Genomic DNA, 22881 nt, shown 5'->3' with positions numbered 1-22881 from the left:
GCGTTTATCGAGGTTTTCAGCCCTGAAAGACGAGCTTGTGCTCGGCTGAACTGCTCCTAATACAGCGTGGGGAGGAGCGGGCGCTCTTCCCTGCTCCAGCCTGGTTTTGGGGGTTGGAAAGGCTCCACCCGAGACCGACCGGCTGCGAATTCCCCCGTGTCCCGCAGCAAACCCTTCCTGGGCGAGGCGGCCTTTGCAAGATGCATAAAGAGCTCCTTGTGCTCCCCGACGGGCTGGGAAGCGCAATAGCAGGCGCGTGGCAGAAGCCGGCTACCGAGAGCCGTTTGGAAAGGGCCGGTGTTTTTGCTCGCAGAGGGAACAAATTACCTCGCGTTTGCTGCGCCATCGTTTCCCACGTGCATACGTTAACGCCGAGCAATAAACGCGATGGCGCTGTGCGAACGGCTGCCTCGTACCCACATTGTAGCAGAAGAGGAGCCGGGGCTACCTCCCTCCTGCAAAGCACAGGCGGGAACAGCAGGCCACAGCAGCCGCTCCGGTCAGGGTTTTAAACACATCTGAGCACAGGGGAAAGAGGTTTTCTGCACACAGCTGGGTCCAGCCCTCCACAAAGGCCCGTCCCCGGGTCCCAGGTCCCTGAGCGTCCTTTCCTACGAGCGGCTGTGCACCCCCTGCGCAGTCTGACCGCCCAGCAGACGCTTGCGCCCACGCACGCGCCCGGTGGCAGCGCAACGAAACCTCCCCAGAGCTCCGGACGCGAGGCACTTACCCCTATAAAGGCTCTGAAAAACGGGAACGCAACTATCGGCGCAGGCTGGGATTCGCGAATGATTGGTAACTCATCGCTCTTGGCCTCCCGAGCATCCAAAGACTCCTGACAAGGGTATTTATCCCCTGGGAAGCTTCCCTTAAACCTGAAACGGTGGCCAAGTAGCATCACGCTGGTCAAATTTTGGCGCACGTGGCTCGAGAGACCAACGGCCACCCGCGAGCGGTGCAAAGATGCTGGGTTTAACCACAGAGGCGGGTTGCGCTCCTCCGTCCGCCAACATCACCGTTACGAGCTCAGCAAAACCAGACCAAAATAAGTCAGCGGCAAACATCCAAAGCCAAAAGCCGCTGGGGGAGGCTTCCCTTGCAAATGCCGTACGCAGACTTCAACGCGAGTACAAAACCGTTTCCGAGCGTTCAGCAGAAAACGCAGCCAACTTACCTTAATCAAATTGAAGTCAAGAAATGGATGCGGGAACCACAAAGGGTTAAGCTCTCCGCTGGGCAAAAGGTTACAAAGGCAGCCTAAATATTAAACTTGTGCCTAAGCGAAGGAGGGAAAGGGAGGGCCACGTACCGGTGTGCGTCTGCCTGTGCGTCTCCAGGGCGTCTTCCTTCGAGAACTGGGCGCCGCACTGATCGCAGACCAGGGCTTTGGCGCCCGCTGGGGAGAGAAAGGGGAGAGGAGGGTTACTCGAGGGACGCCCGCCCAAACCCGCGCGGGGGCCGTCGCTGCGGCCACCGGTGCCGTTCGAACCGCAGGACCCGTGCGACGGCAGGGTTTCGTGTTTTATAGCCCCTGCGCAGCCACGAAAAGCAGCCGCCTTGCTTACCCCCGTGGTCCCGTTCCTTGCGCGTAGCAGCACAACGCACGATAAAGAGTTGCTTCCCAGGAAAAAAGGATTTTTTTTTTTTTTTTATTTTTTTTTTTTTTAAATCATTAAACGTCAGTGTGTTTCACTGGCATTGTAACCCATCTAATTGCAATCGGTTTCCCGCCCCTTCCCATCGCAGCTGCCGTTGCCGGTACCCGAGGATGCGTCCGGTCAGAGACGCAGCCAGAAGGGCACCACCGAGCGAGAAGCTCAGAGGTGCCTTCGACTGTCGGAGCGAGATGTGGTATCGGGAGGAATCCTTAGACAACCGCTATCAACACGTGCCGCTAGCCCGGGTGAGGGAAAAACCAGGATGCCCGGCAGCAGCGAAGCAGCTTCCAGATAAGACCAGATTAACGATACACACCGCGTCTGAAGCACTGCTGCCGGGACAAAGCTGGGGACCCATTTCCTAGATTTCGAGGCCTGACTCATCTGTTGCGAGGAGCCGAGCGTGACAGAGCGGCCTTCGAGGCGGGGGGCATCGCTCCGCAGCGTGCCGAGCCGCCCATTTCCAGGGCTCCGGACAGCGCCTCCCGTCCCCGCCCCGAGCCCCCCTCCCCACCGTCAGGGTGGGATTCGGAGAAAGGTGCACAGAGAAGGTGACGGGGAGAGAGGGAGGCATCACGAGATGCGTTAACAAGAGAATTCCTTTGCCTTTAAATTGTCTCGGTAACGGCTGGCTCGCAGGCAGAAATATTTGGCAGCGGCGAAATTAAAAGTGATAAATTTTCTCGCCCAGCGTTGATCGATAATAGAGGTCTCATCTGTTAATCAATACGACAGTCTGCCTGTTTACTGTGCATATGTTGTTCTCCGCCGCCCTCGCCGCGATGTCAAGTTTGCATTCAAAACAACCCGAGTGTGCACGGGCCACACGGCCGCTCGCCAAGGGAGACGCACAAAAAATAAAAAGGGCTTTGGGGCGACACGAGGAGGGCGGTGGGGCGGCTCCCCCGGCTCGTGCCGCCGGCCGAAAGAGCTGCTTTCGGGGATGCGGAGCATCGCGCGGGCGCTGCCGGCGATCCCCTCCCTTCACCACCCGCGGCAGGGAGAGGAGCGCGGCGTAAAGGGTGCCGAGACCACCCGGGATGGGGAGAAGCTGCCGGAGCAGCGAGGGGACGGGGATCGATAGGGCAGCGGCCGCCGGCTGCCCTCCGCCCGGCGCGGTGGCGCGGGCGATGCGCAGCCGGCAGTTGCCAAGGCAATGACTCTCCATTGCCACTCGAAGCTCTCCCACGCCCCGCCGCTGCAAAGCGCGATCCACGAGGATGCAGCAACCCGCCGCAGCAACAGGTCCTCCCCGGGCAGAGCCGTCTGCCGGCGCTGGCCCCCTCCCCGCCGATGCCAGGGGGATGCTGCGCGCAGGGGGGGTCGCTGCATCGGCGGGGCGCGAAGCGACGGGGTCGTGCTAAACAGGGGGTTTGCTTTTCCCTGCCCCGTTCCTGCGCGGGGACGCGCGCCCCGCGATTGCCGCTGGCGCCCCGTGCCCCCGGGGGGCACGGCCGGGGCCGGAGGGGCAGCGGGAGCCTGCAGAGCGGCCCTGCGGAGGCACGGCAAGGAAGGGCAGAGGCGGCCAGCATCTGGCCGGGGGGCGGCGGGGGGGCCAGAAAAAAATTCCTGGCGAGGCGAAAATAAACAGGGCGAACGCCGGGAGGAGCCGGGCGCGCTCGCTTACATAAGGAAGCACAGCGTGTACCAAAACAGCGGACCCAAAAAAAGCCGGAGCTGTCAGAACAATGAGTACAGACGCGGGGCATTTTACAGCAGGCGCTGCCGTACAGTTTTATTTACAGTACCTCTTATCAGCGCGGGAACAGCACGCCGCCTGCCAATTTCCAAAGGCCAGGACTGCGTGTTCTTTCCCTCAAGTAGATGTGTACTCCAGGCGGGGGAATTTTTTTCTTCTTTTTTTTTTTTTTTTTTTTTCTCATCAGCAAAACAAAAACTGATACGGAGCCAGGATTCCTGTAATGTACACACGCTCGCGGAGAGGGGAGGAGGAGGGGGAGGGAGGGCGGCGATTGAATATGTAAATAGTTCAAGGTTAATTTTACTATGTGAGTCACCGGGAAAAATGTCATCCAACATCTGAGCTTATTATAACAGGGCTCAGAAAAAAAACCACCCCGGCTCGATGTTTGTTATTAAAGGGAGCAGGACGTATTTGAAAACAGCACATCCAGAGCCCGTGTCAGGGCCGCCTTCTCCCTCTCTCTCTCTCTCGCTTTTTCCCCGTGCTTTAAACGACGCCCAGAGAAAACGATTCGCCTCTCCGAAGACCCACACGAGTTTGGGGAGGGTATTTTTAGCGAGCGCCTCGTATCGCCTACAGTATATAGATATCTCCGGATGATCTTCCCGACGGGACGGGACTCCGCGTGCTGCCAAGTATCGGCCGCGTTTCGGCGCGAGCCTCGCGGTTGGCACCAGCCTCCCCGCCGTACATTTATATCCGTGCGAGCGAGTTTATAGCTCCTGCCTAATAAAGGTCCCTGCCGCGAGGGGCTGGTGCGAACGGACGAGGAGCCGCCGCTTCTTCCGTCCGGCGCTATCTGCACAGTCATCGCCGTCCCCCCCCTCGGCAAGGTCAGCGCTGCCCCCGAAGCCAAGCGATGAGGAGGGGCAGGCCTCGGCTTACTTAATTTCCCAAATGCAAGGGGCCAGCCCGACGCTGGCCAGGACGGGCAGCGTTGTCGGGGCTTAAAGCAGCTCTCGGAAACGGGCTGCTCGGAAGGGTCACGGCGAGCATCCCCAGCCAGCGAGCTCGGCTCGGGCGGGTGCGGGCAGGGGCTGCCGGCTGCCTCCCCGCAAGCCGGGCTCAGCCGGGTGGGGTCTCGGCCCAGAGCTCCTCTCGTTTTAGCTGCTATCCTCCCAACAGTACCTCCCAACGCCCGTTCGCTTTAATGACTTGACTGGGGACGAGAATCAGGCTCTCCAGTTTTAGCGCTTGGGACGGTAGGAAGCAGTAAAACGTCCGAAACAGGCCACGAGCGCCGCTGCTTTGCCCGCCTGCGCCGCGGCCCTGCCCTTCCCGGCGGGGCTGCAGCCCCTCGACGGCGCCGGTCTCCCACCCTCTCCCCGCGGAGGAGCGCGGCGGAGGGGGCAGGCGCAGCAAACGCCGCCTTCCCCTTCCCCAGCAACCGCACCATTTGCTAAACCGCCGTTGTCCCGCGCCCGCATCCCCATCCCCGGCTGCGAGAGAAACTTGCCCGGGGCCGGGGGCCCGGGGGCTGCGGGGAGCGGTGCTCTGCGAATACAAGCTGTGGCCCAGGAAAAAATAAGGGAAAAGGAAAAAGAGGAGCCGCGAGCATCCTCCAGAGGAGGAGAAGGACGGGAAATCGGTGATTTCCCAGGCCGCGCGGGGAGGAGGCCGGTGGGGGAGGACGGGCCGGCGGCAGCAGCGCCCCGGGCCCTTCCCCACCGTGGTTTCGGCACGACGGCCCCGCCGGCACGATGCGACATCTATTCCCCTCTCTCCCCCAGCACAGGGGATTAATACAAATTTGGGACTCTGCAGCATTAACAGGCTGCAATTGACAAGAAGGGGGGGGGGGGGGGGAAATATGGATTAAAAAAAATCGCCAAGGAAATTTATGCACTGTCGTCGCTTTACTACCTAATTAATTCAGTAATTTCAAAAACAATTTTATTTATGTTCCATTTACCACATCAAAAGTGCAAAGAAAAAAAGCACCAAACCACAGTGATGCTAAAATAATACCTCAAGGCATCTATTTTTAATCAGGGGGAAAAAAAAAAAGGAAAAAAAAAAAAAAAAAAAAAAAAGAGCCGGCCCGGGTTTCTATACAATCTCTGTCGGGCAGACCACCAACTCGGGAGAGCGAAGCAGCCGAGCCCTCTGCGAGTGCCTTCCTGGCTGCCGAAAACAGAGCTTGTCAAAAAAAAAACAAATCCATAATGGCCTGAGGCTCCTCTCCAATCTATTTTCTGCTCAGCTGGTTTTAAATGAAGTTATTATGAGTCATTAAAACACCCGCAAGCCTGTGGAAGTCAGCCAATTACAATTTTAAATTTAGCCTGTTCTCTACCCCATTCTCTTGTTTTCTTCTTTTGCCCACATCAAGCTGCTTTTTGATTTTTATTATTGCTGTTATGATTATTTCCCTTCTCCCCTGCTTCACCCAAGTGGAAGAGACAGTCGTGACAATCTCCGCGCTAAAAAAACGTGTCGGAGAAACCCAAGAAGGGCCAAAAAAAGACTGCGCTGCAGAGCAGGCTTGGATTTAGGGAGGCAAATGGCTTTGCCTCCCTTTTTCCCAAGGTGCCATCAAAAGGCAATAATTGAATATAAGAAAAAAAGCGAGGCGCAGGCGTCGGGAGGTGAGGAGGGACTCCTGAGCCGAGCGCGGACGCCAGCCGACGCCAGCCGACAGGACGAGCTCAGCCCGCGCCCGCCGCTTCGCCATCGCCCCCGCCTTCCCCGCCGCTTGGAGGGGAAAGCGGCCGGGGGGGAGCCGGGGGTGTCGGTGGCTCCCCCGGCCTCACGCCGCGAGCGTCGCCCGAGCGAGCCCGGACCACGGGCGGCCCTCGTGGGAAGGGTGCCCCGGCGGCACCTCACGGGCCGCCCCGAGAGGCTCGGGAAAGCACCTGGAATGATGGCGCGGGGGCCTGGGGGCGGGCGAGGCGGGGAGCGCCGCCGCCGCCATCGTCACCCCCTCTGCGCCAGCCGGCGCCACCGACCCCCGTGCCGCGTGGCGATGGGTACAGCGGGGGGTATTTTCATATTAAAAAAACGTGAAAAAGCCAGATTTTTAGCTCAGGAGCCAAAAAAGGCAGGTTCTTACACAATTCCCCCTTTGCCTCCGCCCTGCGAGTGCTGCTCTCTCTCTCCTGCAGCCTCCTCTCGGTGGGGAAAAAACGACAGACCCCATCCAAAGCCCCGGCAGCCCCGCGCGGCGAGCGAGCGAGCACGGAGCGTACTGCACAGCCCATAAAACTCCAAACAGCCTCCAGACACTCCTGCAATCGTCCTCCATCAAAACACTTTGTCTTGCATACAGAAATGCGGCGGGGCGCCGCGCGGAATACCAAATCAGCCCGTGACGGTGCGGGGAGGCGGCTCCTTGGCAACCGGGGGGGCTTCACAGCCGCGCCGCTCGACAGGAAACAAAATCTGTCAAGCCTGTTGGGCAAATGATAAACATTAGCGGTATTAAAAAAAAAAAAAACCCAACACAAAAGCTGCGTAAATGGCTGGCGAGCGTGCGGGGAGGGATGGGAAAGGATGGGGGGCTCTCGCCCCGTTGTCCACCCCACCCCCCCCCCCGTCCCAGGGGAGGGGGGTCCCCAACGCCGCGACCTCGGGGGAAGTTTGGGAAGTTTCCCCCATCCAGCAGAAAGCTGGGGGAAGCGGGTGGCGACGGCCACGTACGTTCAGCGGTAACAACGCAGACGGCCGCGCGTCGGCCGCGTTGGGTGCGGGGAGCGGCGCGGGGTCCTGGCGCCTCACTCCCCGCCCCACCTGCGATAACGGGGGGCGGTCGTCGACGGAGGGGAGCGGGGAGAGGCGGCGGCGGGTGAAAAATGACTGTGTTTCATCAGGTAAGGGCGGGGAGGGGGGGAAGAAAGCAGCTGGCTCCGACCCAAAGGCCGGGTCCAGGAACCCGGCCAAAACAGGAGCTAAAAAGCAAACCATATTCTTCTGGTCTCGGCTCAGGCTCTCGAGGCAGAGAGGCTGGGGAGGAGGGGGGGCGAGAGAAATGTATTTTTCATCAGCCAGTGTATAATTTATAAACAGCATTAAACAGTTTTTGTTTTCTTTCTTCCTCTCCCCCGTGTGCGCGGCTTGGCCGGCAGTCAAGCCTGCATTAATTTCTGCTGTGGGTACAGCGTGTTCTTGGATGCACATCTGCGGATGATCATAAACGCGGGAACGCTGGCAGAACATCCAGACCTGCCGGCAGGCCGCTGACATCACCCGGGACCGAGCGCGGGACGCCGGCCAGCCGGGGCGGGGGGGGGCGGAGGCGTCCCTGGGGAGCCGCCGCGGGGACCGGCCGGGGGCGAGGGGGCCAGAGCCGCCCTCGCCCCCACCTCCGGTGCATCGCCGCCCGCGGGAGAGGACGCTGAGCGCGCGGGGGAGAAGGGGCGACGCTCCTTGGGGAGGCGGGTGGGGGCAGGATGAGCCCCCTCCCCTGAAAACGGCTGGGGGGAGGCGAGGGGCAGGGGGTGCCCTTCCCTCCCTCCACCCCAGGTGGACCACCGTCCCCGCCGGCACGTTGTGTCCTGCTCCCCGAGCACCCCCTGGCTCCCCCAGCACAGCCTGTCCCACCACCCAACCGCACCTCGGTGCCTTCTCCCCCCAGCTGCCCGCGAGCATCCCCGCGCGCTGCCCGCGAGCATCCCCGCGCGCTGTCGGCGCTCGCCCCCGTTCGCAGCCCGGAGAAGCCAGCCCCACGCAGAGGCTCCTGCCGGATGGAGGGCAAAGCAAGCGGGCAGAAAGGCACAAATCCGCCTTCCTCCCTCTCCCAGGGAGGAAAACCACATCAAACCGGGTGATGTGGTAACCGCCATCCCGGGATGCGAGCGAGCGTGCCCACCGAAAACCAGCTGCGGCGAGGATGCCCGCGAAGCCCGCGGCGGGGCTGGGACCGGCCTCCCCAGGTCAAATCGATGGCGCTTCTCAACTGTATCACCGACGAGCCGGGTCTCCCACCCGGCTTTCCCCGGCAGTTCCTTTTTCCGGGAGAGGGGCAACTCTTAATGTCACATTCACAGGTTTTTGAGAGCGTGGCTGCAGTCAGGAGCAGGTGGTGCCAGGCAGCACGTAGGGAAAGGCTCTGCGCAGCATTAAGGGCTTTATATTTACGCTTTATATTGGAGCGTAAACACGCCGCCGAGTATTTACCTCGCACACGCGAGGCTGCTGCGATAACGCCGCCGAGCACCCGTGGTGTCGCGGGGGCACCGCAGCCCGCCCTAGGGCCGGTCCCCAATTCGTTCCCTGATTTAAATGCGCCTTTACCATCAGGCATCTCCCACAAACGCTGGGTTAGGGAACTCTGAGACGCCAGCTCCTGTTAAGCCCGGCGTTTGCTGCCTTCGGCATCGAGGGCTGCTGGGGGGGGGGGGGGGCTGCCGGGGGGGCAGAAGCCGTCCCACCGCGACGCTCTCCCACGGGGCAAACTCCCAATTAAACACATCGTCCATCGGCACGGAGGCAAGCCGCCCCCGGAGCACGGCTGCGCGGAAAACAAGCCCTCGCGCTGCCGTTCCGGCGCAACCTCGCTTCATCCCGGGCTGGCGGAGGGGGGAGGCGAGGGGAGAGGTGCAAAGGTCTCCTGCTTTAATAAATAACAGCGCTGGAATTCGCGGCGGCTGTTTGCGAGAGCAGGGTAGAGCTCTCCCCGCCCCCCCCGCCCTCGCTGGATTTTAAAAAAAAAAAAAAAAAAAATAATTAATCCTGCGCGATGACAAGCTTGGCTCGACGTTCACTGTACATACTGTACCCACAAAGCTGGCCGCCCGCCAGGGATGGGCCGGGAGCCAAAGCGACCGTAACAAACACGAGCCGCGCACGCCAGCGCCGGAGGGGGGGACCAGCATCCTGTGCCCCAGCGCTGGATGGGGTGGGGGGGCACAGCATCCCGCACCCCGGTGCTGGGGGGACACCAGCACGCTGCACCCCAGCACCAGCGCCCCGGCGTCCGGGGGGACACCAGCATCCCGGGCACCAGCCCCAGCAGCCACCGCTGCCTGCGGGCACCCTGCGGAGCCGGCACCCGTCCCGAAAAGCAGCAAGGTGGGGATGGGGTCGGGGCCAGCTCCAACGCCCCGAAAAGCAGAACCTGCCGCCTGGCCAGAAGGAGCGCGGGGATGGCAGCCTGCGCGGTTCCCTCGGCTACGGGCAAGGCACATCCCTGCCCTGTGCCCCTCGGCGTGGACAAGGGGCGGAGGGGAAAACAGAAATACGAACGTCGGGGAAAAAAAATAGATAAAAACATATAAAATATAATATAGCTTCCTTGCGAAGCTACCCACCAGCACAGCTTTGGCTGTGCTATCTGCCACCCCAAGCGATTTGCCCTCAAACGAGCGGGACGAGGACTCCCACCTGCGTTCGAGCAAAGGGGTCCGGCGGCCACCAGCGGGTTTTTTTTTGTTTGTTTGTTTTTGTTTTTTTTTACATTAAACCCCCAGCTGTATAAGGGGCTGCAGGCCCAACAGGAACATCAGCCTACGCTGACTTGCAGAGCACAAGTCTTCCCACCGGCACAGCGCTCCAGCCCTTCCCTCTCTATTTAATTAAAGGGCCTGCGACACGTGAACCTGCTGGTTAGATTCATTAGGCAGGCAACGCCTAATTCCGCAGCAGTTTTGCTAATGAAACTGCGGTGGGCTCCCGTACGCGAGGAACGCGGTGCCGGGGTGCACGCGGGAGCCGAAGCGAAGGCGACGCTTACGCTCCGAGCAGCCCCGGACAACAAGCAGCCGCGCGGTACGGAGAGTTTGCTATTCCGAGCTGCTTAGCCCAGAACATGTTTCCCCAATTAAGGAACCGAAACCAAACTCCAAGAAAGAAAATTTAAATAAATCAAATTACTGGGCACTGGAGAACAAGTTTGCAACGTGCCGCCCTGGGAAGGGTACAGGCAGCTCCGCGCGCGTCTCCCTGGACGAGATGCGCGAGCCAGGCGGCGGCAGCATCCCTGGGCGGGCACAGAGAGCATCCCCCCGTCCCGTCCCGTCCCGTCCCGCCCGAGCATCCCCCTTCCAACCCACCTGAGTGAGCCAGTAAGTGCATTCGCAGCCGCAAGCTGTCCAGGAACCGCTTCCCGCACAGCTCGCATCCGTAAGTCTTCATCCCGCTGTGCAGCTTCCTAGGGGAGAACAGAGAGGGGTCAGTCCTCCCGCGCGCGGGGAAAGGTTATGCAAAACGATGCCGGGAAACCTCCCCGTATTTCACGCAACCCGCGCCTTGCCCGAAACCGGTTCTGGTTCGAGAAGCCCTACAGGAAGGGCATGAACGGGAGGTCCTGGGTGACGCCCCAGGACCGGGGAGATTACCTTCTCCCATGGGATGCTTGTTACCGTTACCGAAGTTGGATTCTTTTAATAAAGCCAATAAATCTGAACTCTAGAGTTAACGCAAAGTATGCGCTGGCAAACTTCTTCCCTATGCAGCGAGTGCTTTTGAAAAGGGTACTGTACTCCAAAAAAAAAAAAAAAAAAAAAAAAAATTCAGAGGTTGTTTGTACGCCTTTCCAACCGAATCCCAATTTCCATCCAAATTCAGGGCGACACAGATCGCAAGTGAGAAACTCAACCACCAGCTAGCAAACAGGAAACATGCCGCTCACCGTTTCCTGGCACCAGGAGGCACGAGCTCAGCTACGCCCGGCCTTGCGCAACCTCCTGACCGCAGCGGCAGAGCCGCAGCCCCTATCCCGCACCACGCCGAGGGGCCGAGCATCCCCCGGCGCCCCGGGGAGCAGGGGCGGGGCCCGGGTACCCGCACGGCATCTCCCTGCCTTTGCCCGTCGCGGGCAGCGGATGCTGGGCTGGGCCACGATGGCCAACCCCGCCTTCTCTCCGCCGCGGAGATGCTGATGCTCCGTCTTTGGGCAGGGAGCGACCCGCAGCAGACTGGAGCTCCCTATCAAACGGAATAACCTCTAACAGGCAGCATTTGCACGGACCTGGGCGGGAGCGCTGTCCGAGCCTGCGACAGCCAACCGACCAACCAACCAACCAACCTCCGTCTCGCTCCCGGAGCTGCCATCGCCACCCGGGGCGACCCCTCCCCCAAAGCCGTTCCCCCCTTTAGGGCCGGCCGCTGCCCAGCCCCACGCCACCTGCCCGCGGAGGGGCACCCCAAGGCTCGCTCCCCCCAAACAGCCGCTGCCGCTGCAAGCGCGTGGAGGGCCGCCGCGCAGCGCCCGAAACGCCTGGAACGGGTCCCCGTTGCTTTATTTCACCGCCTCAGCTGGTGACAAACGGATGCTTTTGCAAAGCAACCCGGCTCCGCGCTCGACAGCGGCGTTGATAGAAAGCCCCCAAGTCACAGACGCTTCCAGCCAAGCGTGCTGGCTGCTGCCCGCGAGCCACACCTCGGTTAACGCGAACCGCTCGTACCGAGGGCCGGGGAGGGCTCGCGACAGGAGCACGTGCAAAGTTTCAAAATCGGATGCTGTAAACAGAGAAGTATTTGTATGTGTTTGAGGAGTAACGCGGCAAATCGCTGCGTGCCGGCCTCTGGTCGCGTCCACCATTTATCATCATTCTGCAACAAGACGAGGGTATTTTTATTGCCTCGTTGCCACAGACAAACTAGAAACGGTCTTGTCCGGGGCTGGACGCAGAACCCTCCCTTCCCTCTGCCGCTCCCGCGGGAGGGCCCGGCCCCGGCCGCGCAGGGCCGCAAGGACCGCTCGCCTTCTGCGCACGGGCTGGGGTGGGGGGAGATCCAGCTTTGCCTGAGCTTTATTTCCCTCCCCCCGCGTGAGTTTTACTGGCACGAAGCTGTTGCTCCGCCGAGCCCTAGCCAGAGCATCCCCTGCAGCTGCGGGGAGCCCGGAGCCCCAGCGCGTCCCCTGCCCCGCGGCGCGCAGAGTCCAAGCATGCAACGCAGCCGGCCCCGCATCCCGCCCCGCACCCCGCTTTGCGGGGATGCTGAACGGCAACGCCGGAAGCGCCGGACGGCAGGAGGAGACCCCGTGGCGTTCGACGGCCAGCAAACGCCGCGGAGCAGAAAGGGAGCGGAGAGGAAAACAGCAGGAGTTGGTTTCAACTCTCAACTTTGCTGTATAATGTAATTATTCATCAGGCTCGTCCTGAATTCACTGTGTCATAGCGGAGGATTAAGAGTCACGCACGAATTCAGGCCAAGAAGGTTTGCAATCCAAAGGCTTTATCCGCCTTGCAAAAATAAATAAAACACCAGCCTCCTGACAGACTTCTGCTGCCAAGAAGTCAGCTAAATAAGTGACAACCTTCTCATTTTGCATTTTTAATCAGGGACGTGCCTGTCACACTTCCCCGGCTCGGGCTGAGCTCGCTTCTGCCCTTAGCGCCGGGTTTAAGCCACTTTGTTAGCAGGAGCACAGCATCCTCTGTGCCAACGTCGCGGCGCTCGCCTCTCTGGGGCTAGAACGCCCTTTCAGTGAATTAAAGTGTAATTGGTTAATTAGTTTGAGTAAAACTTGGATTTTTTTTTTTCCTTTCTTTTTTTTTTTACAGCGAGTCTCAAGAAACAGAGCAGAAACAAAAGGACGAGCTTCCTTTCTCTGCATCGCCCAAGCCCTTAGAAATAGTAGCAAAGCCAACCTCGCTCCCCGCGTGGATCCCCAAAAGCCAGGGCAACCCAGGCCAAATCGAGACCACCTTCCCGCAGCGATTTACTGTCAGCCCTGTACTGGCGCGACGGACGACAGCCCTCGATGCCGAGCACGGTCCCAGGCAAGGGCGCGCGGATAAGACCTCCTCTCCCAGCAAGGAGAGGGGAAAAGGGGGGAGGCAAGGAGCCCCCGATCTCGCTGGTGCTGGGGCTCCCTGGCAATCCGCACCTCCATCCAACTCGGGCGCTGCCATTTCCCCCCCCCCCCCCAGTCGCGTGAACCCCGCGTTGTTTTAAGGCGCCGGGGCGCTCACCGAGTCGTTTATTTGCAATATCTCTATCAACAAATTTCAGCGGCAACAAAAGTTTTCCATTCGGCGCCTGCTTATAGGACGATCTTATCGCTCGCCATCTTGCGCGGTCCCTTTCAACAAGGTCTTAAAGCGCTTTATCTGCTCGGTTTCCCGGTAGCAAAATATGATTGAAATGTTCTATTTCTGCTCGCCGGATTAAGGAGATGTTGCAAAACTGCACAAAAACCTGGCAGATGTAAGCAAGGTATTACGGCTGCTCAGGCTGTTAAGATCTGAGGGGAAAGATCAATATGTGCTTCTAAAGTTGTGCCTCTAGAAAGGGGCGGGGGGAGAAGTTAAGGACGGCAAAATACATCGCTTCTTGGCGACGCTGCCCAAACTCGAGCGCAAAAAGAGAAACTGCGCTTTATTATTTCAATCTGATGCTGAAACTACACTCGGCGCGCTCCCTTTCTCCTGCAAGGTCCCTACGAGCAACTCGGCCAAGAAGATGCTTGTGGGATGGTGAGCAGCGGCGATCGGGAACAGCGCCTTTTTTTTTTTTTTTCCCTCCTTTAAACGACGGTTTTCCTCTGTCGCTGCCGCTCGACGCAGCGCTCGAGGCACACAGAAACACGAGGCCGGCCGAAGCTGCCGGGTTGCGAGGTATCGCCGGAGGATACGCTCCGGCACGGAGGTCTGCCAGGGCGGCGAGGACGCTTGCGGCGGGGCGTCCCGGGGCCGGGGCCGACCTTCCCGAGCGAGCCCTGGCGCGGAGGCTTGGCGAAGGGCTCTCCGGGCGGGATATAAACCGACGGCGGGGCGATACCCCCTCCCCACCTAGCGCCGGCAAACAAAAGCCGGGCGGGAGGCTGGCCCCTCACAAGCTGCCGGTAATTAAAAAGGCCTGTAAATGCCCCGCAAAAAGCACTTCAAAGGGACGGCGACTCCAGCGAGACCGCGCGGTGTAAAAATTATGAGTTTTCCCCCCAGGGTGCTTTGTGTGAAAAGGCCGGATCGGTGGCAAACGCTGCCGCCCGCTCCCAGAGGACGCGGGGGCTCGGCGGAGCATCCCCGCGGGCGCGGGTACCAGCACGGCCCCGGTACCTGAAGACCACCGCGAGCCAAGCCCTGCTCCAAAACCTGCACAAAACCGCCTCCTGCTATTTGTACTTAAGGAGCTCTGGCTGCCCGGCCCCTCCCCGCCACCCCTTTTGGGAAGCGGGAGGAGACCCCCTCCCCTCCCCTCCCCTCCGCGCCGAGGGAGACGCATGGCTTTTGGCCGTTTGATTACTTTTAAGTGTATGTTTTTCCCCGCAAACAGAGTGAATACAATGGTTAGGAAATTTGACAGAAAACTATTCCGAGCCATTTATTGCCTTAATGCGCACCTTTGTCCAACAGGCAGTTTTGACAGGAGCGATAAATTCCAAATTTATGTCAACAGAGCATATGTTGAACACCTCATTTCTGAGCTAAAGCGGCATGCTGCCCCATAAATCACCCTTCTGTTTGAAATGAAAGTAGATTACGGGCCCGTGTTATTGAGCAGTTAGAGCCGCAGTCGTATAAATCAGAACTTTTAACTCCAGGCGATCCGTTCTGCAATTAACTAAAGGGCACTTTGTCATCTCTGGGCTGGGCGCAGCTTGGCAGGGCGACCGGCTACCGGGGAAAGGCAAAAAGCCCCTGACTGCCAAGGAAAGGCTCCAGCGCGGCAGAGCTTTGCTCGAGACCTGTTGAAGCGGCGACCGCCGAGGCGAAGCCCGGAGCAGAGCGCTTCCCGGGCAGGAACGCACAGCCCGGGGCGGGAGCGCGCGGCTCTGCGCCGCTGCCGCGCAGCCCGGCCCGGGGAGACCAACGCCAGCGGCCTTTGGGGGTTCGCGCGTCACTGCCCGCATCCCTCCCGATCCGTATTTTGGCAGCGGGGTCAAACGCTGCGGGGGAATTGTGAGGCCGGCATGACAGAAGCAAAACCTCAGAGCCCTAGTAAGTTAAAAGCGAGACGAAAATAGGCGTTAGTGCAACTTTAAGGGCCTCGCACCGACTCGAAAGCGAAAGGCGCGGGAAGAAACCCGTCCTCGTGACTCTCGCACTGGTTTTGCTCGCACCTCCCGATGGCCGTGCAACAAACAGGTCAGGACCCTCGTCCTGCCGCGTGCCCCGGGGACGCGGAGCCGGGAGGGTGCGGCAGGGGCCCGGCGTCGGCGCGGAGGGGCTGCGGCAGGCGCGCGTGCGAGGGGGCAGGTTACCGCCCGCGGGAGCAGCAGCAGCAGCAGCAGCGCTATAAAAAGATTCAGACGCTAAGTATTTCCTTTCCTATAAAATATTCATTGCCGCGCGCGAGAGCCAGGGAGCAGAAACCTCCAGCGGTTCTAACTTTGTGCCGCAGCAATAACAGAGTTTTATAGGAGCCTTCTGATTTTATTTATACCGGGCTGTAACTGCGGTGCCCTGTCAGAGGGGCGGCTGCCGGCCGGTACGTCCCCGCCGCGGTGCGCACGACGTGCCGGCGCCGAACACCGGGCGGGCGAGCCGGACCGGCGCGGCTTCGCATCCCCAGCGCGAGCAGGTTAAATAATTCCCAAAAAACCCTCCCCGCCGCCTGATTTCCACCCGCGCCTCCCCCGCCCAGGTAAATCGACATGAAAATCAATTCATCCCCTGATCTATTCTATCAAGATAGAGGCGGCGGTGCCACAACTCATTTGCAGCGGGGATCTCGCGGAAAGCCGAGGTCAGAGGGCAGCAAGCCGTCTGCAAAAACCACGTTATACATCCTCCGATAAGAGTCTGACATCCGCGCGGCGGAGAGGGTGATTTTCCCCCCCGACGCGGTTATTTACGACGCCCGGTGACGTCGGACTGCTCGAGCTGCTCGCGCGGGCCGCGGTGCTGGGCAGCCTCGGCTCCTGCACAGCCACCGCTCTGCCCTCATCTCCCAGCCCGGCGGATTAAAATAGCAGGGAGAGCTATTAAGGGCACGGGGAAGGGGGGGAAGGGAGCCGAGACCTTCCTTTCGGTTTAATAAATTAAGAAGGGGGGGGGGGGGGAAAACCAACCAAACCAAAACCTGCCCCCAAACCACCACTGCTCCTAAAAAAAAATTACATAAATCTTACAGAAGCTGGAAATAAAGACTTTACTATTTCTGAAGTTTAAAAAAAAGGGGGGGGGGGGAGGGGACAGCTATCAATAGAGAGCACTAGAACTCCCTGCCTGTACAATATTTGTATTTACCATGCGCTAACTCATGAGCTTTAACCAGATGCTCTGCCCTGACATCGTTTCACCAGGATGCCAAAGCTTCCCCTTTCCAAAAAAGCTGAGGTTCTGCCTCACCATACAGAAAACCCAAGCACAACACGCCAAAAGCACGCTCTAAATCTTTTTTTTTTTAGAGCCTGCCCATCAACAAATGCTGATAAATGCTGCAAAAGGGCAGCAGCTCTCTGAATCCCCCGTCTGCCCGGGCACAGCACGCGCGGGCACCGGCGGCTCCGAACGGCCCCCCGGAGCAGCGCGTGTTTCCAGGGCTGGGAGAAGAGGAACCGGCCGCCGCAAATAGGGCAGCATAGGCATCACTATTAATTTTATTTAATTTATTCCAACGCCCTGGGTTCGGCGCTATTCGTTCGCTAATCGCTACTGCACGGGATTTCCCCGGGACGGAGCCTTATCCCCCCCAGCGCTCCCTTCGGGCCTCCCTGCCCGCCCGAGCGAGGGGGTCCGCGGGGGCACGCGCTGGATGGGGCGAGCGCGGATGGGAAGCCATTGGATTTATCTAGGGTGGCAGAGCCGGCAGCGGGAAACACCTCCTGTCTGTCGCAGCCGGACCACACGGGCACAGGCGCTGCCCCAGCACCAGGCCCGGGCGGATCCGCCCACCTTGGCTTTCAGGAGGGAATCCGGGATGCAGCCGCGGCACGATGCTGCCTGTACCAAAGGCGCACCGAGGGACGGTCCCGGGTGGCAGCAGCTGCTGCTGCCCAGGGAAGGCCCCTGCACCTCTGCTGCACCACCGCCGACGCCCGAGACCGATGCAAAAAGTGCCAAAACGTCACGCCTCCGACGGCGGGCTGGAGCGTGGGCACCACGGGGTTAACGCGTCGCAACGCACGCAGCCCGCTTAGAATAACCGGCGCTAATTCGGCCGTCCAAAATCATCACCCCCATTCTTCGGGCATCTGGCGACACTGACGCACTGCACACGAAGAGAGGAGCGTTTGCTTCCCTGGGCGGCGCCGACCCTGCGGGGCCGCGCTGGGCGTCGCACCCGCCGCGGCTGCTCCGCTCAGCAGCCACGACGTGGGTGTCGGAGGCGTCAGGCAGAGCGCTGGGGGGACTTCTTCTCAAAAATAATGCCAGGTTTTGACAAAAAAGCAAAGTGACCTTAGCGCTGAGCACATCTGCGGCAGCAGCGGCGTGATTATTCAGATGCTTTGATTCCTAATTCAGAAATAATAAGCGGTTCACGGATTCCAAGTTTAAAAATATATTCATCATCTGGTTTCCTTAGCAGCACGTGTGCCTTTGTAGCACCAGTGCGGTCCACAAATGCCGAAGCACCGGCCTCGGCCGCTCGCTCCTCCAGACCTTAAGGGGTGGTTGGGACACGGGGAAAGCGTCCGGCACGGCGCACCGGATGCTTTCCGGGGAGGTGCCGGGGGGGGGGGTCCCGGGACGGCCCAGGCAGTGTCGTCCCGGTGCTCCCCGGGGAAGAGGGAGCCTGCAGCTCCCAGGGCCTCGAGGAGATGGCAAAAGTCCCCAGGGAGCCAAAACTGGGGAGACGGGGGAGCGCGGAGATGCTAACGGGATGCCGCAGCAAAGAACAACTTCAGTAAGGGGGAGAATTTTCGGGTATGGGGACTTTTTTTTTTTTTAATTTCCACTCTCTTCAGTGACCCGGCCGCAGGGACGAGGCTGGACAGGCGTCAGCAACAGGGTGGTACCCACGGGGCTGCCAGAGGGATGAGCTGGGACGAGCCCGGGAGCCACTTCCCTGCGCTGAGCTCATCTTGGGGGAGCGGGAGCAGCCTCCGCTGGGCAGCCGGGCGGGAGGGGACATCCCCGTGTCCCCCTCCGACGGCCTTACATCAGCGCTCCGCTCACTTTTATCTTCCCAGCGAATTCTGCACAGCATCCTCTTCTCCCACGAGTCCCAGTCCCGTTTCCTCCCCCGTGTCTACTCCTCGGAGGGTGCCCATACTCCCACCCCTCGCCTCCTCATGGAGAGGCCGGTTGCTGGTGCCCCCCCTCCCTGGCGCGCCCCTGGTTTCTGCGCCCCTCTCCCCCCCCCCGCCCCGGCCCGGCCGGGAACTGCAGCCGGGAACGGGCACAAATCACAGGCAAACGCCGTCTTTCCAGCAAGGGGCCCAGATCCCGAGGAGTTTTATAAGGTAATCAAATATGCAAGAGATTCAACAAACTAATTTCAAGCACACACCTGGGGTCCTCTGATAATCTCAGTTGTGCCTATACAGCGCAAGGATTAAAATTTCAGAGAGTCATGATTTCATCAGTTGCTAAACTACAAAGGATTAATTAACAGCCAGGGAAGAGCTCACGGCTTGGAAATACAGTCTTAAGCAAAATATCTATCTCCGCTCTCCAGATGTCAGCACGCAGACGAATAAAGCGCTTCGATGAAAACACTTTCTTATTATTAGCGACTCCCAAATATCCCGTTTTTGCGGCTAGAACGAAGGACACCCAGTTGCAACCTGCCGCCCCCCGGCTCCGTGCGACGTCGCACGCCCTCCCTCCCGCAGGGCCGTTTCAGGCTGCGGGCTCCTGGGACGCGACCCTTGGGTGCGCGACCGGGCCTGACGCCCGCGTTCTGGGCATCGGCGGAGATGCCTCCCTCGGTCAGGGGACGGGAAGAACCCCAAGCGCTCCCCTCTGCAGCGGGGCGTGCGGGAGCCCGGCCGGGGGGCTTTTTGCTGCCGTGCAAACCATCTGCCCTTGGCTCACCGACTCCCGGAGAGCCTCCCAAAGCGTTCCCCCCGCCAGCTGCGCTTGGAAAGTTTGGGAAGGACGCAAGGGGACCGACCTGCCAGAGCCAGGGCGAGAGCTGCCCGGAGTCCCCCCCTTTAAGTACCTGTTCGCAAGTGCTGTAACACCCTCCCCGCCCGGGGAGGAAGGCCAGCGACTGCCAAAGTCTCCTCCCGCAAGCGAGCAGACCCTACGTTTCTTCTTAGAGGGTTTTGCAGGCGCAGGGGCCAAGGGATAACGCTCGCCTCCGCGTAAAACCCTGCCAAGCGCCGGGGCTGAACCTCTCAAACGCGCGCGTCCGTGCCACCAAAAACGGGCGAGGGCTGCGGCTTCGGCGGCGCGGGCAGAGAGCAGCAGCGGGTCCCCCCTCCTTCCCCGGGAAGATGAATTAGGGAGCTGTCAGCGAGGGACAGCCGCAGCAGTTGTGTTGCTGTAAAGGGGCAGTGGAAGTGTCTTTGATTAATGGAACCGTGATGCTCAGCTGTTACACAGCCCTTCTTGGGCGGAGAGATGCCCTCAGACAGGCTGAAAACACCGGGCTCTGCACAGGCTCTCCAGAAAGACTTCTCCTGCCCTCCACCAGCGCCGCTGCCTTTGCCCGGCTCCGCGCTGCTTCCTCGGGAGCTCCCGGGGCTGACAAAGAACTAATTATTTCCAATTAGAAGCTGGGAGATGAACATTATGCACCTTGTCAAGCCAGTAAATTAACGTATCTGAACTGCGCTGGGCTCTGGTGAGAGCCCAAAGCGCCGAGGGCAAGGAGGTGGCAGCGAGAGGAGCGACTCGGAGGCGCCGCAGCCCAGGAACGGCGAGCCGGGCGCACCGAGCCCCGGCACGGCGGGGTGTTCGTCCGGTGTCGGCATCAATAACCGGCATCCAGCCGGGCGGCATTGCTGCGGGGCTCCCGCGGCGGGTCCCGCACCGGGCCGAGGGGGTACGGGCGCTACCGCCGGTCAGCGCGGTGGCACCGACGCGTCTGGCTGATTTTTGGTTTGCGTGGGCTGGGGTTACTGGGCAGGAGGGGAGCCTGGGCGCTGGGTGCAACCCGAAAGCCCCACGGTAGCAGCTGCCCCCCCTGCAAACGCACGAGCGAGAAACATATTCCAGAACCTCTTGAAAATGCCAAGCCCCCTCCCGGGACGCTCCGACGACGGCAAAGACCAGGATCCCCGGCAAGGTGGGGACAGCCGTCCCAGCGAACAACGAGCGCCTTCACCCAGGCGGCTCGTGCAAATCGCCCAGTTTGCCACCCAGGTTCCCGAGGCGGAGGCGCAAAACGCTTCCTATCAGCAGCTCCTCGGCAGGATTTACTACTGCTGAAAACAAGGGAGGCGCAAGCGGCGCGGGGGAGAGCGCAGCACGGTCGGAGCCGGGCAGCGTCCGTGCGGACGGCTGGGATGGAGGGGGGAACCAGGGCTGGGACCAAGGCCGTCGCTGCCCATCTGCCAGCACAACCCTCCTATGGAAAACACGTTGTTTGGGAAGGCCTACGGAAGCGGGAGGTGTCAACAGAGCTCGCGCAGCCTGAGAGCCGGTGGGGCTGTCAGCGCGGCACGGCACGCGGGGCCGCCTGCATCGCGTTCGCGGCGTCCGAGTTGGCTTCGCTCCCGAAACCGCACGAACATCTGCGCGGAGGGGAGCGAGCCGCTGGCTGAAATCACGCTGGAAGCTTGTCATCTCATGGAAGAACAACGTGGGCAGATGTCGCTGGCTGCAGGCAGGCTGCAGGCAGGCTGCGGGCAGCGCCGTGCCCCAGGGCCCCGCACCGGGGGACGGGGGGCACGGACCGGCAACTCTCTCCTTCGTTTTTTTTACTTTCCGCATCAGTTTAAACGCTGGTGCCTTAACAGCAAGCGCGCTGCCTTCAGCTCTGTCGTAATTAGTTTTGCTCAGCCTACAACATGTTTTGCTGCAGAATAAATAAATACCTTCCGGACGAGCCAAGTTATGAGCGGGACGCCAGCCCTGACGGCACGCTCCGCTCCCCCCGGCCCCGGCCAAAAGTACGCGGCGTCCCGGACCGAGGAGCCCGGGCGTTGCTGAGCCGTCCCGGCACTTCGGGACCTCTCCAAGGAGGCTTGCTCACGATTAATACACTTATGATCAGCCTCGCCCCCCTCCCCAACGTGCACAACAGGTTCCATGCAAATTCGGGAGCTTTTAAATTATACCGTTAATGAAAGCAAATAAAGGCAGTTAAAAGGCAATTTGCTCAATTGGTGTTAATATTTAAGCACAGCATGTGTAAAAACAAGATCGCAGAATTCGGTCTTTCCGCGAGAAGACTTTTGGCCCCGGCTTTCCCGCGGAAAGGATGGAGCGCAGCTGGCGAGCGCCGCGCGCAGGGCCGGGTCTCGGGGCCCCCGGCAGCGAGGCTTTTTGGTGAGGAGACGTCCCGCATTCGCCCCAGCACCTCCCCGAGAGCCGGTGAGGCCGGCGATCCCTCCCTCTGCCGAGGGGTGCAATCGCAATCTCCCCCAAGCCCCCCGTGATGCCAGGAGTGGGGGAGGCTTCCCAGGGCATCCCTGCACCCCCCGGCACCTCCCTGCAGAGCTCGGGGGAAAAGCCTGGGGCGGGCACGGGGACGATGCAAGCCCCGCGCATCCCCTGCTCCCAGGGGACTCCAGTCACCCGTGGCAATTTGGCTGGGGGCAGGCAGAGGAGCTGCCGGCAGCACGCCGAGCACCGCGCGCCCAGCGCGTCCCGGCTCAGCACGTCACCGCAGCCACGCGTAGGGCTAACACCTAAACGCGCTGGGAACGCGGCAGCTGCTGCGCAAGCGAGAAGCGGGGAGAAAATCGCCGGCCAGCCCAAGGTACCGCGGGCACCCGAACGACAGCATCCCGGCTGAGCACGCCCCGGGTTGCCGTTTCCCACGCGGGGATGCGGCGTTGTGCCGTAACGGTAACAAATTCTTAAAGATAAACGGTAACAGTGCGCTGGCATCAAATTAACGCAGGCAAAAGCAGCGATCTTCGTTTCCCTTCGTCAGACAGGGAGCTGGTCCCTCGGCGCAGAAAGCCAAGTTTTACATTTCGCAACACAAAGGCAAGGACGCAGCTAAAGAACCGCGGCGGCGCCTCCGGTTTCTAAAGCACAATTACGGCCAGCAGAACCGCGGCTAACGCCTGCCCCTCAGTTCAGCCCGACTCCTGGCAATGCCCCGTTTGGCGGGTTCTGATGCTTTCGCATAAATTCGCTTTCAAAACAGGAGCCGCCGGTGAATGCGACCTCGATTTCTAATGGTTGGAAATATTTTGTACACTCTGCTGCTCCCTCTGTACCCCCTTTGTCGGGGCCAAGGTCTGCAGGCTAAAGCGGGTACCAAAAGACCATCTGTAGCTCCCGTCTTTACAGAGAAGTTTAAATAGGGGGATGAATGAGCACAGGAATTAATGAATGATAAAGCCGTATGGTCTCAGTCAGCCTCCTACGCCTGTATGTGGCATTCAAACCCTCCCAGCCTTCTGCCACAAAGAGAGGTTTCTAAGCTACGAAAAAAAAGGGGGGTGGGGGGACGGGGGGTGGTGCGCGTGCAGGTTTTTAACAACAAACCCCGCGCCTCGCCTCGAAGTTCCCACCAGGTTTCCCCGCTCCACTCCGGAGGAAAGGCACGCGTTAATGCAAAAAAACGGGGGGTTGCCCCGGAGCCGGCTGCGAAACCCCCTCGGAGAGCAAGAGAAGCCCG

The 22881-nt window shown here is 60.3% G+C and overlaps 1 protein-coding gene across 2 annotated transcripts in view; it reads right to left on the bottom strand.

Annotated features, from left to right (window-relative positions):
• The window catches only part of ZBTB16 (zinc finger and BTB domain containing 16), a 63196-nt gene that overhangs the window by 21213 nt on the left and 19102 nt on the right, over positions 1–22881 (bottom strand). For both annotated transcript variants that reach the window (XM_087778398.1, XM_087778399.1), the window contains exons 3-4: positions 10353–10450; positions 1310–1396 (exon numbers count right to left, since the gene is read on the bottom strand). In XM_087778398.1, coding sequence (XP_087634524.1) covers positions 1310–1396; positions 10353–10450 — 185 coding nt within the window. The remainder of the gene's footprint in view (positions 1–1309; positions 1397–10352; positions 10451–22881) is intronic.

Source organism: Nipponia nippon, unplaced genomic scaffold (assembly GCF_047370975.1).
Source record: "Nipponia nippon isolate SJK-2023a ecotype South Korea unplaced genomic scaffold, ASM4737097v1 scaffold_43, whole genome shotgun sequence".
NCBI classification, from domain to species: Eukaryota; Metazoa; Chordata; class Aves; order Pelecaniformes; family Threskiornithidae; genus Nipponia; species Nipponia nippon.
The sequence above is the reverse complement of the archived record's forward strand: the minus strand, read 5'-3'. Positions and strand labels throughout refer to the sequence as shown.